This window comes from Nicotiana tomentosiformis, chromosome 5 (assembly GCF_000390325.3).
Source record: "Nicotiana tomentosiformis chromosome 5, ASM39032v3, whole genome shotgun sequence".
Lineage (NCBI taxonomy): Eukaryota > Viridiplantae > Streptophyta > Magnoliopsida > Solanales > Solanaceae > Nicotiana > Nicotiana tomentosiformis.
Genome location: NC_090816.1, coordinates 96,218,505 through 96,236,621, shown reverse-complemented (window position 1 = coordinate 96,236,621; position 18,117 = coordinate 96,218,505). Strand labels below are relative to the sequence as shown.

Below are 18,117 nucleotides of genomic sequence, written 5' to 3'. Positions count from 1 at the left end.
GTCTACAGATACCCCCTACTTCAATGCTTGTCGGGGTGTAGGCTTGCCGAAACAAACGACCGGACTTGAAGTACTAATGAACATTGATATTTTTGTTTCACCACTTGTGGTGACTTCTACCGATCAAATCTGAGCTTTTATTCAGTTACACATTTATGTGAAGTGCTAAATACAAGCTCCAAGCAAAAATTACCCTTCCAATACTTCGGGTGTAGAACACGTGTGTGCAATGTAATTTGGTTTGGAAGTGGCAATTGCAAACCATAGTAATGGAAAATTCTTGCAAATTGTCCGACAATTTTCCATGTTTGTCTCACGTTAGACCTCTTTCCATTTTCACCAAGAGAAAACAAGAAAAAGAATATTTCTCGACCTTGTAAGGCAAGGCAACATTTTTTCTTCTAGGATTCTAACTCCTTGTTTTGTTCACTTATAACTCAGACTTTGTTAGATCCCTTTTCCAAACTTGACATGTATTGTGCAAGATTCATCATTAACTTTGCCATAACTTGCATTGTATCTTAGGACGGAAATAACTCGACCAATAATTCACATAAGAATTAGAATACTTAATGCCACCTATTTAAGCAGCCATCCTTTGGTGTATGTTTTCACGGTGCAAAATTTTTGGAGAGAAGCTGTCTCTCACCTTTGCGCACTTGCGGTGAAATATTCACATCTCGCCATAGGAGAGTCCAAATCATGGGCGTCCTGATTCTATAGAAATCAGACGTAGAGTGGGGCAAAGTATCGAAAAAAAATCAGATCCAAACTTCTTCTGGATCAGTTGGAGTTAACTTTCGAAAATGATCTACTCGCCTGGCCTGTAAAGTTGACACCATCGCGCACTCTCGCCAAAAAAGTCATACTATGGTGTACGAGTGTCAAAAGCACAAGCCGCTCAATTCTTCTGAAAGTATACACAAAGGGCTACAACATATCTAATAATAGGAGCAAAATACCTTCTATATCATCTCAGATAAGATTTTAAATTTTCACTTCAGATTCTGCCATGTTTGATTTTGTAGATCACGCGCCTTCACAAAAAGAGTCATATCTCGTTGTTGGAACATCCAAATCGCGAGCCGCTTGATTCTACTGATGCTAGACTCAAAAAAATTCAACATATCAAAATTAACTGCCAAATTCCTTCTGGATTGTCTGAAATTTATTTTTGAAGTTGATCTACGCGTCTGACCCGCTGATCTTACAGCTCTGCTCACTCTCAACGACTAAAGTGGTATCTCGAGATAGGAGTGTCCAAATCACAAGCCGTTTGCGGCGTCGAAAATTAGATTCCTTGAGTACAACATATGTAGAAATTACGATTAGGTTGTTCCTAGGTTTTCCCAGATAATTTGCTGAATCTAGAACACGAGTTCCGACATGTTGGCTCCTTCAGCTTTGCATGCTCTTGCTAAAAAAATACATATCTCGAGATAGGAGCATCCAAATTACGAGCTGTTTGCATCGTTGGGAAGAAGCTCGGAGATATACAACATCTATAAAACTCGAAGCTCCAGCCTTTTTGATCCAATTGCAATAAATCTTTGAATCAAGCGCTGGAACTGAGAGGATTGTTCGGGCATCATACTTCTTTTTCCTTTTTTTTGTTTTGCAGGTTTGGAGAAGATATACATGGCGAGTTCTCAAATACGATCATGAAAAGAAGTGGATGATCGTCACTCTTTTTTTTGTAGGCGAAAAGGTGCATGAAGCGTACGATCCATCGAGATTTGACGGAGAAGTGCACGTCACAATTCTCACCATCCGCATTGAAGCGTCATGTCATTGACACCGGTTCTGTTGCTGAGTGAAAGCTCCATGCTATTGTCTTTATTGCTTGCGCGTTGCTGGTGGAACTTTTGGTTTCGGATACTCAATGACCTAACTCATGGTCGAGGCTAGAGATTAATGAGGCTCCCAAATTTTAACTTCCCTTTCCATGCTAATTAGTTTTAATCAAACTTTTTGTTACTCATGCTAACCTTTTTGTCTTCTTTTATTTTCTTAGAATGTGGGGCTGTGGAGAAGTATTCATGAAGCAGCAGAACCACTAAACAAAATTAGCTACAGCCCATGAAGCATTGGTTTCTGAACTAAGCTTTGCACCGTCGACATCAATCAATCATGTGAAATCAAAAGCTTCCTGTCTTCTGCATCGATATTGTGAAATTGAAGCATTGTGTTGCTGAAACGTCGTGCTATTGGTACCGAGGACTCCCAAAATATTTTCTTTTGCAGGATTTTGAGAGAGTTCCAGAGATCTTGATGTCTCTAGGAAGATGCACTGCAAGCAAACCACTCGTCTCTTTGTTGCGGTAGGCGAGAGAGACACATGAATTGTCCTTTCAACATCGGCGACAAAATCCCTACTCTTGGAGGCTCGGAGAGACCCTATCTCATCATTGGCGAGCGTAATATGTACCATATCGCATCGTTGTAGGCTGGCGAGGAAGATAACTGGAGTAGGCCTTTCTAACTTCGGCAAGCAAGCACCCGGCGCATCTCCGCTGTTTTGACTTCATAGCATTTCATGCTCTCATTGAAAAATTCATATCTCGAGTTTCGGGTGTCGGAATCACGATCCATCTATACTGTTGGAAAGAAAACTCCAAAACTCACAATATCTGTAAATAGCACGGCAAAAATCCTTTCAGAACGTCCGCCATAATATTTTGAAGTTGCTATAGACATCTGCCACACTTGATTTTTAGATTTGCGCACTCTAGATAAAGAAAGTCATGTCTTAGGCTAGAAACATCAAAATTATAAGCCGTTTGCACCAATAGAAAGAAGACTCATAGATAAAAAAATCCTCAAAATATCACAGAAGTATTCCTTCCAGATTGGCCGCACAATTTCTTGAAATTGATCTAGACGTCTGCCTTGCTGCTTTTCAGCTTTGCGCGCTCTAGGCACAAAATTCATATCTCAATGTAGGAATCTCCAAATTATGATCCGTTTGCTCCATTAGAAAGAAAACGCATAGAGACGAATCACATATGAATTTTATAGCAGAATTCATTTTGGGATGGAAACAGAAAATTCTCAAAATTGATCTAGCTGCAGTAAACTTTCAGATTCGTGTAGTTCCGGCGAAAAAAAAATCATATCTTGAGCTAGGAGTCTCCAATTGCAAACGGTTTATACTGTTGGAAACTAGACATCCAAATCTACAAAATAAAAAAATGTTAGGGGCATAACATCTTCCAGATGGACCGCGATAGTTTTTAAAAATTGATCTCGTCGTCTGTTGAGCTCGCTTTCCATCTCTATGCTCTCTGAGTTGTCCTGAGAGTGTTTTTTTTCCCTTGAAGTTGACTTTACTATCTTGCATATAGTAACTTTGACTATCATGCTGCACAAATCTTATCACTTCGTTTTCTTTTACAGACTCGCAAAGAAGCTCAAAGGGTCGAGATATCAGACTGAGGTGTCATACAAGATGCGAAGCCACCCCTTCACCAACTGTTGCACTTGATTTTTTGATAGTATTGAAGTTCATCAATGGCGGCCCCCCTGGTGATTGAAGATTTTTTCAAGAGAAACGACTTCTCATATATGGGACCTTCAACCAACACTTGCACAAGAGAAGCAAACTATCATACTCGAGGCCTAACAAGATATGTGGTCAAGAGATCATCACAACTACTGAACGTGAGAGACATACATCGAGAATGACATTAAATGTGGAGACGTCATACAGACTTGGAAAAGCATTTAAGACGCATCAGCAACAAAACCTAGTTTACGATCATCCTCATGATTTAGGCTTTTGTATAGAAAAATGTCTAGTTCCTTTTGTCTTCATTTTTGGATGTATCAACTTTTGTAATATTGAAGCAATAAAACATATTTTTGTACTTCAATGCAAATCGTCTTCTTTTCCTCATAGATATGTGCCTCTACACTTGAAGAATTTATGTGATGATCCGATGACGCCAAATTTTTATTTTTTAAAAACTCATGCGACTGAACTTAGAATGAAACTCTAAGCTGCCTACGAACCTCGATTAAGAGGATCAAGTCATAACGTAGTTCAGAGGGGTGAGTTTTTTTTTTTATGTCCTAATTTTTGCCTAGGTCGCCTCGCGCGAGATTTTTAACCTAGCGGACTTTTTTTATTTTTTTGGCCGCACACAGTTTAGACTCATGCGGGCCAGGAGTGTAGCAACGTGCAGTTTAGGCTCATGCATCAAGGAGCATCATGACTTGCAGTTTAGGCTCGTACGTAGTGGAGCGGCATGACTTGCAGTTTAGGCTCGTACGTCGAGGAGTGTAGCTGACTTTCATAGGAAGTACTGCTTCAGAAATTTTCCATAGATTGGACTAACTCTGAGACCATCCTGATCAACAATTTTATATACGCTACTTAAATAGGCTTCCTTCACAACATATGGCCCATCCCATTTTGAGGTAAACTTGTCGCCTATGCATTTGTTGAGGATTATGGGTCGTCGGATAGCTGGGACTAAATCTCCCACTTGGAATGATCGTGGCCGTACTTTCTTGTTGTAGGCTCTAGCTAGTCGAGCTTGATAGCCCTCCAATTTTTGTTGCTCTTCCAATCTTTTCTCATCCAATGCCTCTAAGTCTGCTAGGCGAAGCTGAGCATTCTCTTCGGACGTGAGTCCTTCTTAGATTGCGATCTACAATAATGGAATTTGTTGCTCCAACGAAAGGATTGCTTCTACGCCATACACCAAAGAGTAAGGAGTTGCTTGTGTAGCAGTTCTGAAGGTTGTCCGGTATGACCACAAAGCTTCACCAATTTTCTCATGCCAGTCTCTCTTGTTCTTTGCAACAACTTTCTTCAAAAGGTTACCACGCGTCTTGTTAAAAGCTTTAGCAAGGCCATTGGCGAGTGCATTATACATTAAAGACTTATGTTGCTTGAAACCAAATTTCTCACATAGACTCCTCACGAGCTTGTTGTCAAATGGCATTCCATTATCCGTGATTATGTATCTTGGTATGCCGTACCTAAAAATTATGTTCGGCTTGATAAAATCGGCAACCATTTCCTTTTATACTTCCTTGAGTGGAACAACTTCAGCCCATCTAGAGAAGTAGTCTGTGGCAGCCAATATGTACATCGTCCTTTTGATGACTTTGGAAGCAGTTCAACAACGTCAAGTCCCCGTGTATCAAAAGGCCATGAAGCTACAGTTGGATGAAGAGGCTCTAGAGGTTGGTGGATATAGTTAGCGTGGAATTGACATACTTGACATCTTTTGGCATATTTCATGCAATCCTTCACCATTGTCGGCCAGTAGTAGCCCATCCTCTTGATGCAAAAATGGAGCTTAGGACCAGATTGGTGTGCTCCACATGAGCCAGAATGTGCTTCCTTCATCGCTTGATGGGCTTCTTCTTTGTCAAGACATCGCAAGAATGTTCCTTCAAAAGAGCGCCAAAATAATATCCCCTTGTAGAAGATGAATCGTGGTGCCATTCGCTTGATGTCTGTTCTTTGTCATAGATCCTCGGGTAACTTTCCATGTTCAAGGTACTCTATCAATGGTTTCGTCTAATCCTCTTCTCCAATCACCCCCAATGAACGTATGATGACTTTAGTTGATTTGAAGATCAAGAAGTCTAGGAATGACCCATCGATGACACATATGTACCTTTGTTGACTCATTATCTCCAAGTGCCATCGTTGTGGCTAAGTTAGCCAAAGCATCAGCCAGGCGATTTTCTTCTCTTGGGACGTGGTTTAAGAACACTTGGTCGAATCTTTCGAGTAAACAAGAAGCATATTGGTGGTATAGCAAAAGATCTTCCTTCTTTACATCGTAAATCCCAAACAATTGGTTGATGATCAACTTAGAGTCGCCATATATCTCCAACAATAGAATCTTCATGTCTAATGCATTTCAAGACCGATGATCAAATCTTGGTACTCTGCAGCTAAGGCTGGCAAGTGGGCCGGTCCAGGCCTGGGACCGGCCCAGGACCGCGGGCCAGATGGGCCAAACGGCTAAATGGGCCAGGATCGTTTGGTCCGGTTTTAGCGGGCCTGGTCCGGTCTCGTGGGCCGGTCCTATGATTGGGCCCGTCAGGCCCGGGACCGTTTGGCCCGCCAGGGCCCGGGACCGGACCGGGACCGGCTCGGTCCCCTTAGCGGGCCTAGCGGGCCCAATGGCTTTTTTTTAAAAAAATAATTTTTTTTTTAAAAAAAAAAAACCGTTGGACTGTCAAAAATAGCCGTTGGGCTGTCAAAAATAGCCGTTGGCTATTTATGAAATAGCCATTTAACCCCTCAACTTTGTTTTAATCCCAAACTTTTTATAATTACTCTTTTTCCTTATTTTCAACTATAAATACCCCATCATTATTTTATTTTTTCTTACAAAATCATCAATCTATCACAATCTCTCTCTAATTTACTTCTACTATTGCTTACTTTATTGTTACAATTTGTGAAACAATTGTGAAGTTGGTGAATTGAAGTCTTCAACGATAATCAATTTCCAACAAGTTGTTCGTCAATTCGGTAAACTCGTTCCAACTCTTAAGTTTTAATATTATAATTTTGTTTGTTTTATTTACTTTGCTTGATTAATTAAGATGGCTTATTCCTTAAAAAATATGTTTAGTAAAAATAAGGAAAAATCGAAGAGTGGTGAATCTAGTGGCCAATATGTTCCTCCTCCACTTCCCCGGCTCCCCGACCCAAACATGTTACCCGTCCTACACCTCCTATTCTTGATAGCGATAATAGTTTATTATAATTTACCGAGAGTCAATTTTTCCATAATATTGCACCCGATGAACAATTAAACCATGAATATATGAATGCTCTTTATGGTAATCCAACTATTGATGAAAATGATGATGAAGAAATAGATTTTGATGAAACGCAATCGGATGATGATACACCCACTAGTCCTGCTCCTGAAGTTAACCCAACTAATAATAATCTAGATGATCCCCCATCTGATCCTCCTATTAGTGCCCCTACTTTTTCTAGACAACCTCCTAAACGGGCAGAAACATCTCTTGTTTGGCAATTTTTTGCTCAACTAAGAGAAAAAAAATAGGGCTAAGTGTAAAACTTGTGGCAAAGAGTTAGTTTTTCAATATGTTGGAAGTCGGGAGGGGGGACGGGAACGGGAAGTTTGATTAGACACATATTGCTATACCCTCAAGATAAAGCTAGATATTTTCGTATGAAAGCTTTGGCTGAGGGGACAAGTGCACCTAGTGAGGCTGACCTTAGTACCGGGTCAAATCAATTTCAACCGGGAATTAACACTGTTACCGGTGGTATTTTATATTATGATCCAAAAAAAGATCGGGAAGAATTGGCAAAAATGGTCACTGTTATGTGCTTACCCTATAGTTTTCCTTCTAACCCCCACTTTGTGCATTATATTAGAAAAATTTATTATCCTACTTATAAAGTTTTCCTCGCACAACCGTAAAGAGTGATATTTATAAATATAAACATAAATATGAACAATATTTACGCTATTTATTTACTCATATAAATTACCGTCTTGCTATTACAACTGATATTGGTAGAAGTGGTAATGACTGTGATTACCTTACTGTTACCAGTCATTAGATTGATGAGCATTGGATAATGCAAAAGCGCATTATTGCTTATAGAATAATTAATTCACGTCACACAGGGCAGTTTATTTCTAGCACGATTGCGGATATTTATAGATATTTTTGCATTACTGATAAAATAATATCAGTTTCAATGGATAATGCTACTAGTAACACAAATGCTGTAGCCTTGCTTACCACGATACTAAGTCCTGTATTTAGTAATATTTTTCATGTTAGATGTATTTGTCATATTTATCATTTAATTGTGGGTGATGGTATGCGAATTTTAAATGTTGAAATTGAAAAGGTTAAAATGGCTCTTAATTGGCTTTTTTATTCAAATCGTAGAAGTAGACTTAGAGAATATTTTAAAAGATGCGATGAATTTGGCCTAAGAGAAAGAAAGGTTCCTAAACCTTGTCCAACTAGATGGAATTACATGTATGAAAGTTTAGTTATTGCATATGAATATAGAAACCCCATAAACTCAACGTTTAATGCTCATGTAAGTGATGATGATGAGAACCTTACAAATGCGGATTGGGCTAATGTTAAAATGCTTGTAGATTTTTTAGAAAAATTCCATATTGCTACAAATGAATTTTCTAGGCAATATTATCCTACTATTTCTAACTGTTTAATTTATATTGCAGAACTTGCAAATTTGTTTGATCATTTTTCAGATGGTGGGGAAATTTATCAACTTGCTATTGATTCCATGAGAAAAAAGTTTAAAAAATATTTTTTCCCTATTCCCCCTATTTATAGTATTGCTGCATTGTTAAATCCTACTATGAAATTAGGAGGTCCTCAATTTTGGTATGAAACTGTTTATAATGGTTTAGCACTTGAAGATGAGGAGTTGTCTAAACTTTCGAACGCAATAGCCTCAATTAAAATAAATGTTCAAACTATTTATAATGCTTATCAAGTTGCATTAGATCATGCTAGACCAAATGTTCCAACTCCTTCTTCTTCTAGTTCTCAATCATCTAAAAGAACTGCGGGAGTAAGAGCACTTAGTGCTTGGGCAGGGTTCAGGGGTTCTCAAGGTTCTAGTACTAGTGATTTTTCACAACTAAATGAGCTTGAAGTTTATTTGTCACAGGGAATTGAGGAAGTGAATCCCGACGGCTCCTTTAATATTTTGGAATGGTGGAAGGACAAAGAAAAACACTTTCCGATTCTTTCAAGGAGGGCCCTAGATATTTTAACTATTCAAGCTTCAACAGTCGCATCAGAGAGCGCTTTCAGTCAAGCAAGACTTCAACTCGGTGATTATAGAGCGTCTATGAGGGAGAGCTTGGAAAAATCAGTACTTTTCAGAGATTGGATCCGTTCGGAAAGAAGAAATTTTGGACTTGCTGAATCACAACCAGAGGTAGACGAAGCTTATGAAGAAATGCTAGCTGAACTTGCGGAGGATGATGCTTCGCCTGGAAGCGGTGATGAGCAAGCTTTATTTCCGCCACCACCAACGGAAATTCCTCCGGACCTTGAAGGATTTATGAAATTTGCAAGAGATACCATGTAAATTAATATGTAACTTGTATTTTGGCACATCTTGATTAGTTTCTTTTTCTTCTCAATGGTGGTATTAGCACCTTGTTGTGCTCATTCCATAGGGGGAGGAAGACTAAGAAAGATATTGCCATAATTTTTAATGCTATAATAAAAATATAACGCATTGATTTGAATATCTCTTTACAATATTTTTGTTCTTTTATATCTTAAGCTATACATATAGTATAATATAGTATAGTATACATACATATATATATATAGCTTATATTTATACTATACTATAGTATATACTATATATACATCTCATAAGATATATAAACTATATTCGATATACTATATATACATCTTAAGATATACTATATATACTATACTATATATACATCTTAAGATATACTATATATACTATACTATATATACATCTTAAGATATACTATATATACATAGTATACTAGATATACTAGATATATATAGTAGATATACATGTATATATAGTATATCTTAAGATGTATATATAGTATATAAATCGAATATAGCTTATATATAGTAAGATGTATATATATTATAGTATAGTATAGTATACATATAAGCTTTTATATATATATGTATATCGAATATATCGAATATAGCTTATATATTTTAAGCTGTATATATAGTATATAAATCGAATATAGCTTATATATCTTAAGATGTATATATAGTATAGTATAGTATATATATATATATATATATATATATATATATATATATATATATATATATATATAAGCTTATATATATATGTATATCGAATATATCGAATATAGCTTATATATCTTAAGTTGTATATATAGTACATACTATACTATACTATAATATATATACATCTTACTATATATATTATATATATCTTAAGATGTATACTATTGAATATGACTTATATACTACGTATATATAGTATAGTATGTGTATATATAAGATGTATATATAATATAGTGTGTGTGTGTGTGTATATATATATACAGTGTGTGTGTGTGTGTGTATATATATATATATACACACACACACACACTATATTATATATACATCTTATATATACACATACTATACTATATATACGTATATATAATATATATATATATATATATATATATATATATATATATATATATATATATATATATATATATCTTAAGATGTATATATAGTATATCTTAAGATGTATACTATCGAATATGACTTATATACTATGTATATATAGTATAGTGTGTGTGTGTGTGTGTGTGTATATATATATATATATCTTAAGATATATATATAGTATATAAATCGAATATAGCTTATATATCTTAAGATGTATATATAGTATAGTATAGTATATATATATATATATATATATATATATATATATATATATATATATATCTTAAAATGTATATATACACTATAATATACTATATATATACTATAATATATATACATAGTTTATAAGTCATATTCGATAGTATACATCTTAAGATATACTATATATATATATATATATAGCTTATATATCTTAAGATGTATATATATCTTAAGATCTACTATACTATACTATATATATATATATATATATATATATATATAGTATATCTTAAGATGTATATATAGTATATTTTAAGATGTATACTATGTATATATAATATAGTATATATATATATTTTAAGATGTATATATAGTATATAAATCGAATATAGCTTATATATCTTTATTAGTATTTTTTTTCTCTAACTTCTATAAAACAAAATAATTAAAAATACAAAGTTTCTGTTGGGCCCGTTTAGGCCCGTTTGGGCCCGTTTAGGCCCGGGACCGGCCCACTTAACCCGGGACCGTTAGTTCGTGGTCCCGGTCCCGAGCCGGTTCCAGCAATAAGTCCGCGAAGCCCGGGACCATTTAGGACCGGACCGCATAAGACTTGCCCACTTAGGACCGGCCCACTTAGGACCGGACCCGCGAAGCCCACTTAGGACCGGGCCGGGCCCACTTGCCACCCCTATCTGCAGCATTATTGGAGCATGTTTCACCTAAAACAAAGGAGAATGGCAAGATTTGTCTATCTGGAGAGACCAACACAACACCTGCCCCCGCACCGTTCTGACGTGCGGATCCATCAAAGAACATTGTCCATGGTGGCAATTCTTCAACGAACAAAACATCTTCTTCTGGAAACTCATCAGAAAGCTCCCATTCCGCCGGAAGAGGGTGATCAGCTAGAAAATTGGTGAGTTCTTGTCCTTTCACAGCCTTTTGAGGTGTGTATGTGATCTTATATTGGTTAAAAAACATGGACCATCTTGCTAGGCGTCCAGAAAGAACAGGTCGAGTCATCACGAACTTCACAGGATCTGCTCGAGAGATGAGTTTGATGGTGTATGCTTTAAAATAATGCCTTAGTTTCTTTATTGCATAAAGTAACACTAAGCATATTTTCTCAACAGGCGTGTAATTCAACTTAGCTCCTATTAGAGTTTGATTGAGATAGTACAAGGCTTGTTCCTTTCCTTCATCATTCTCTTGAGCAAGTAGTGCCCCAAGTGAGCGTTCTTGTGCCGCAGTATAGAGTATTAATGGCTTTCCAAGCATTGGTTTCCCTAACACAGGTGGATTCAGCAAGTATCTTTTGATGCTTTCAAAAGCATTTTGACATGACTGATCCCAATGAAAAGGGATATCCTTCCTCAATAGATGATTGAAAGGTTGACATCGTCCAGCCATATTAGAGATGAACCTCTGGATGAATGCTAAGTTTCCCTGTAGACTTCGAAGCTCCCTCAAGTTCTTTGGCTCGGGCATTTTTTCTGAATGGAGTCAATCTTTGCGGGATCAACTTCAATTCCACGATGATGCACAATGAAGCCAAGAAACTTTCCTGAGGTAACTCCAAATGCACACTTGAGTGGATTCATCTTTAGGTCAAATTTTCTTAACCTTTCAAAAACAATTCGAAGGTCTTCAAGGTGGTAACACCTACTCTTCTTCTTCACCACTAAGTCATCAACGTAGCATTCAACCCTCTGATGAAGCATGTCATCAAAGATGTTTTGCATCGTGCGTTGGTAGGTGGCACCAGCATTCTTCAGACCGAAGGGCATCACTTTGTAGCAATATATCCCTTTTGGAGTTCGGAAAGCAGTACACTCTTCATCTTTTGGATGACATAGCTTCATGCCCAGTTGTAGCATCAACCATGAGTTCAATAATTGGTAGCGAAAAGTCATCTTTCGGACATGCCTTGTTTAGGTTTCGAAAGTCAACACAAACATGTATTTGACCATTCTTCTTCTTGACAGGTACAATATTCGATATCCATGATGGGTACTTCACCTCTTGAATAAATCCCGCCTCGATGAGCTTGTTGACTTCAACTTCAATTTGTGGTACTAGCTCGGGTCGAAACATGCGTTGTGACTGCTTCAGAAGACATGCTCCACTTTTGATCCCTAAATGATGAACGACTACCTTAGGACTAAGACCAGGCATTTCTTTATAGGACCAAGCGAAGACATCTTTGTACTCTGTCAATAACTTGGAGTATTCCTCCTCCTCCTGAGGCATAAGAAGCGTACTAATGAAGGTGGGGCATGGATCTTCCAGAGTGCCTAAATTGAGTTCCTTAAGCTCATCCACAGTTGATTGACCGCCATCTTCTAATTGAGGGAGAGCCTCATGGACTTCATCATCAACGTCAAGGCATGGGCTATCTTCCACAGTTATGTGATAGGATGTTTCCACAAAGTCTGACTTTTTTCTTCAACTTCCTTGGATGGTCGGCCTGGCATCTATCTCTTTCTCTACTTCTTTATGAGGCTGGCAAGTGTAAACAATGGTTCTCCTTTGCACCTTCAGTGGACCATCTGTGGATATTGACAAAATAGACTTCCTCTTCATATATCATGGGAAAGCACTACAGATTTCTTTGTCAGTAATAACTTTAAAATGATCCCACTCCTCATGGACTTGCTCCTTATGTTTTGACAGTATCTTTCTAGATGGTGACTTCCTTATGATTCCCAGGCGACAAAAGACAGAGGTCTTTGAGGTAGTGGAAACTTCTTTTAGATGTTTGGAAGATACACGTTCACCTTTATGACTTAGCCTTTCAAACACCGATACCGGAGGGGTTGAGCCCCCAATGCGATCAAACACTGAAGCCCGTTGTTTTATTTTCTTACCCTTAACTTCCTTCATCTCCTCTACCGAGGTATGTTGTGATGAAGCTATCTCTTTATTTCTCTTAGATGAAATTTGAAGAGGCTCTGCCAAACTGAATCCCAACCCAAACTTTGGAGTGGAGACGTAGTGCCCTTGCTTTCTCAACTTCATTTGGGACTCATTGAGCCCATGTATCTTTTCACCTGTGACTTCATCTTTGAGTTCTCCTAATCTTGATGGATTGGAGAATTCATACCAGTCTTTTCAAGCAGTATGAAGGCCTTAGGATCATAGTGCCATTTTATTTTATCAGCATGGAGATTTCCTTTAGTAGACTCACAAGTCACGTATGGGATTTGTGCAACTACGACAGTCATATGCACCCTCAAATGTTGGATATCTTTGTGACTCATTTGCTTCTTTGGAGTACATTCCTGTAGCAAAGGCTGCCCTTTCTTTCGACGCTCACGTGGAACATAGCGAAAAACTAGATGCTCCTTATTAGTCTTTGTATATATGTCACCTTCAGATGATGATAGCTTAATGGAGACTTCTTCGGTTCTCTTATTAGACAGCTTGGTGGTAGTTCATTGAGCCTTATTTTCTTCTTCTGACTTGACATCAGCTTCGTCGACTGATGATGGTTTCTCCATACTCGGTTTACAAGAAACTAGGTAGAATTTTGCATCTGCAAAGTATGACTCCGTCTTAGTGAAAGGATTGATGTCTGCTTCAATTTTGACTATCTCTCCATCCCTTATGTACTTCAGACATTGATGCAAAGTAGACGATACCACTCCATTCTCATGAATCCAAGGACGTCTGAGCAGTAGGTTGTATGATGTTTTAGCATCTATGATGTGAATCAAGGTGTTTGACTTCATATCACCAATGGATAGTCCTACGCGGATCATACCTATGGCTCGTTGTCCTCCTTGGTTGAAACCTTGGATTGTTAGGTTACTTTTGGATAGCTCATCGATATAGATCCCAAGCTTTTTTAGCACTATCTTTGGCATGATGTTGACAGCTAAACCATCATCAACAAGTATGCGATTGAGATGTTGTTCCTGAATGGTGCCTACAACGAACAAAGGTCTGTTGTGTGTCCTAGACCCCAGCAGCAAGTCATCATCTGTGGAGGAAATTATTGCACAACATGTGACAACTTTTCTGTTATCATAATGTTCTTGTGTTTTCATTGGAGCGAGCTCATCGTTGGTTTCCTTTGTTTCATCAGTACTAGAAACTACATGAGTTGCACCAACGTGACCTCCATGAAGGAATTTTCCAAGAAAGAATTCATGCAATGTGATGGGATTTCGGAACTTCGGCGATAAGGCACCGTTAATCTTCTTGCTAACAGAAGATTCGATAATTCTTGGTGGTTGTAGCTTATCCACATTGCTTATTTTTGCTCCTGGCTTAGGAAGTGGTAGCCTCAAAACTTCTTGATGTCTTCGTTTCTTATGAGTGACTAGATTCCAACCCTCATCGTCTTTGTCTTTGGACAGAGTGTCCACCTTTAGTGAACCTTCAAGAGTTTTCCCTGGAAGATCAACTTCAATGGGCTCGAAACTTCCAAATTATAAGAAGGCGGTGCTTGACGCGTTCTGCAACCTTGAACACTTCTTTTCCTTGAGCGCGATACTTGCATGATTTGCTTCTGCTATTTCATCCATGTCTATGATGATTTTTCCTTCACTTACAAGAGCCATGATTTTCTCCTTTAGGATAAAGCATTTCTCTGTAGGGTGGCTAATGACGCGATGAAACTTGCAGTGTTTCGGATCGCCAAATTTACCAATTTCCTCAGGCCTTTTTGATTCAGGGAGATCGATGACTTTCTTGGTCAGCAATTCGTCGAGGATCGTGGGTACGTCTGAATCTGGAAATGGATAAACCTTCGCCTCCAATTCCTTCAAGGTTGGACAACGTTTCTCCTCTTTGGAATATTGACTCGGGGTCTTATCCTCCTTGACATTTTGCTTAGTCGTGATTTTCACAGAAGTTGCTTTCACCACCATAGATTCTTTGGTTTGGTTCTTTGATGCAACATTTTTCTTGAACTCCTTCTGATCAGCGAATGGATATGCCTTTCCATGGCTTGCGATGTTTAACTCTATGTCGTGAGCTTGCATTGTAAGTTCTTCAAAAGTTCGCGGTTTGATCCCTTGTAGGATGTACAAAAGGCCCCAACGCATTCCCTGAATGCACATTACCACTGCAGATGTTTCTGAAAGGCAATCCTTGCAGTCCAAACTTAATGCCCTCCAACAATTGATGTAATCCACCACAGGCTTGTCCTTCCTTTGCTTGGTGCCTGTCAACTCTTTCATGCTTACAGTTCTTCGGGTACTGTAAAAACGATTGAGGAATGCCTTCTCAAGTTGCTCCCAACTATCAATGGACTCGGGTTCCAAGTCAATATACCAGTCAAATGCATTCCCTTTCAGCGAACGAACAAACTGCTTTACCAAAAGGTCACCATGCGTTCCAGCATTGCTACAAGTCTCGACAAAGTGGGCAATATGTTGCCTTGGGTTTCCTTTGCCATCAAATTGATGTAGCTTTGGTGGTTGATAATTGGTTGGCATAGTTAAACAATCAATCCTCTTAGTATAAGACTTAGAGTAGTACAATGAACTTTGTGATAGTCTGCCGTATTGAGCTCTGATGGTGTTTATTATCATGTCTTGCAATTGTTGGATAGATAACGCCGCAACCGAAGTGGATTGTTGTTCCCTCTGAATGCTGAACTTGGCAAGCGATTCTTCAACAGACGTTTTTTGCAAGGTGAGGATCGGTGAACGAGGAGGGACGTGGGTTGACTCTCCAGGTGCATAGGACTCCAGTTTGTTCATGAATTGAGCGATTTGAAGGTCTTTGTCTTCAACAGATTTCTTCAAGACTTCTATAGTATGTTCCATCATGGCAAACTTTTCGTCCACTTTAGTTGCGTCGGTCATTAAGCCGTTGACTTTCGTTGAAACCGGAGAATCCACCAGATCCTCAAATTCACCAAGGTTGGAGGTTGTTTGAGAAAGTTCGTCAAATAGCAAGAATGGGGTGTTGCTCCCAAAGATTGTGGTTGCAGACGTCATGTGAGATCTACTCTTCTTTGCTATCTCCAAGGAGGCGAAGTATTCGAATCCATCTAAGCCACTAGCCTTGAACTTGCTTCGAGTGATTGGGCCAACATGACTGAGCTCAATGGATGCGGCAGCAGTAGTATCTTTGCGTGAAACATCACACTTGCGGAAGGCCATTGTAGCGGTAGATCTGAAGTTCGTAGTTTTCAACTTGCAAGAAGGTGAGATAAAGGGCAGAATGGGTCCCACTGGGCGTGCCAAAATTTGTTCGCAATAAATTTTCGTAGTCCGAAAAATAAACTGCAATAAAAATAATATGAAAAAAAAAGATATTTTATTGATAAATATTTGTGAGTACAATTCTATGTATCCTTTGATTCTCCTCTCTAAAATTCTCCGTTATTCGAGGGCTTGAGAAGCGTCTTTCTCAAATGTAGGACAATGCAGACCTCCTTGTGATGTATTTAATCGCCAAGAACGTCGAACAACACTTTGTTGTTACAGGTTGATCTCCGGGAAGAACTCTATTGATCACTCCATTATTGAAGAACTATGCACTTGATGATTGATCTCTCTGTTTGTGGATGCCTTCACCAATTGCGGAATGTTCTTCTCCAACTCTGAATGTCCTCTGAGAGTTATGTAACCCCTCTATTTATAGTTGTAGAGGATGGACAGTCCAGCTACATATGAACTCTCTTGCTTGATTCTGATTGGCCCATGTCATTTTAAGCCACTTGGCGACCTGTGGTTGGTTCTTGCTTTTTGACTTGGATTCATTTAACACATGGCGTCATCTTTTTGGCTTGCAGTTTGACTAGATATGCCATGTCACTTGTCACATGGTATGAGTCTGGGTCTTAAGATGAAATGAACCTTGGGTTCGAAAATAATAAAATGGACTAATTTAACGTGTAAAGCCCAAATTAATTATTTAACCCAATTGAATTTAATCCAAATCTTGTATGGATTAGACCCAATAAATTTTATATGTCTACATGTGTCTTCCATTTCTCATTCACACCCATTCACGAAACCTAACATATTCATTTTGCTGAGATAATAATTAGAGCTATGTGCAAGTAAAAGATAAACTCGAACATTTCTAGATGCTCACATCTTCATCATAAATGCCTCTGAATTTCTAACAGGTGAATCATTCACATATACCATAAACAGCAAGCATATACATATTTTATTTTAGGAAAAAACATAAATACTAATCTCTTCATAGTCTCACTTTAACAGTAAGAATCCAACATAATGACCTTCACATCCACATAGAAAAGCCAACAGTAAGCAAATGAGCAACAAAAGAAATTAACACGATTTGTTATTTTCAAAATACTCGCTCTATTCTATGTAATGTGCCTTTTTTAGTCTTTAAATGCATTTTTCTTCCAAAAGTATGTTGCCACATTTCACCAATAGCTTCTATTGTCGCAGCCGTATTTTGTCCACCTTTTCCCGTTTCTGGCCCTTCAGGCTAACATTTTAAACTACAACATTTATAATAGTAATCATCAGCTTAATATGATAAGACCACAAGTCCACCAGCAAAAGTATAATCACATAGAGTAGGAAGGTATGCATCATTTCTAATTATTCTTACTCAGGAGTACATCAATTGCCAATTACAGTAAAATAACATTTTGGTTTTCAAAAAAAGCATTGAACTGTATGCTTATATAAAAATAATACTGACAAAGTAGAAAAGAAAAACTATAAACTAACACTAAAATAACAAAAACAAAAATGTAGGAAG

At 37.9% G+C, this 18,117-nt stretch overlaps 1 protein-coding gene across 1 annotated transcript; it reads right to left on the bottom strand.

Annotated features, from left to right (window-relative positions):
- Positions 1-13,847: 13,847 nt before the first annotated feature.
- On the bottom strand, positions 13,848-16,529 carry LOC138892832 (uncharacterized). Its single transcript, XM_070176577.1, has 2 exons — positions 14,912-16,529; positions 13,848-14,809 (listed from the first exon to the last, which is right to left on the bottom strand). Exons 1-2 carry the CDS (start codon positions 16,527-16,529, stop codon positions 13,848-13,850), a joined length of 2,580 nt encoding a protein of 859 aa, XP_070032678.1.
- Between the last annotated feature and the right edge of the window lie 1,588 nt (positions 16,530-18,117).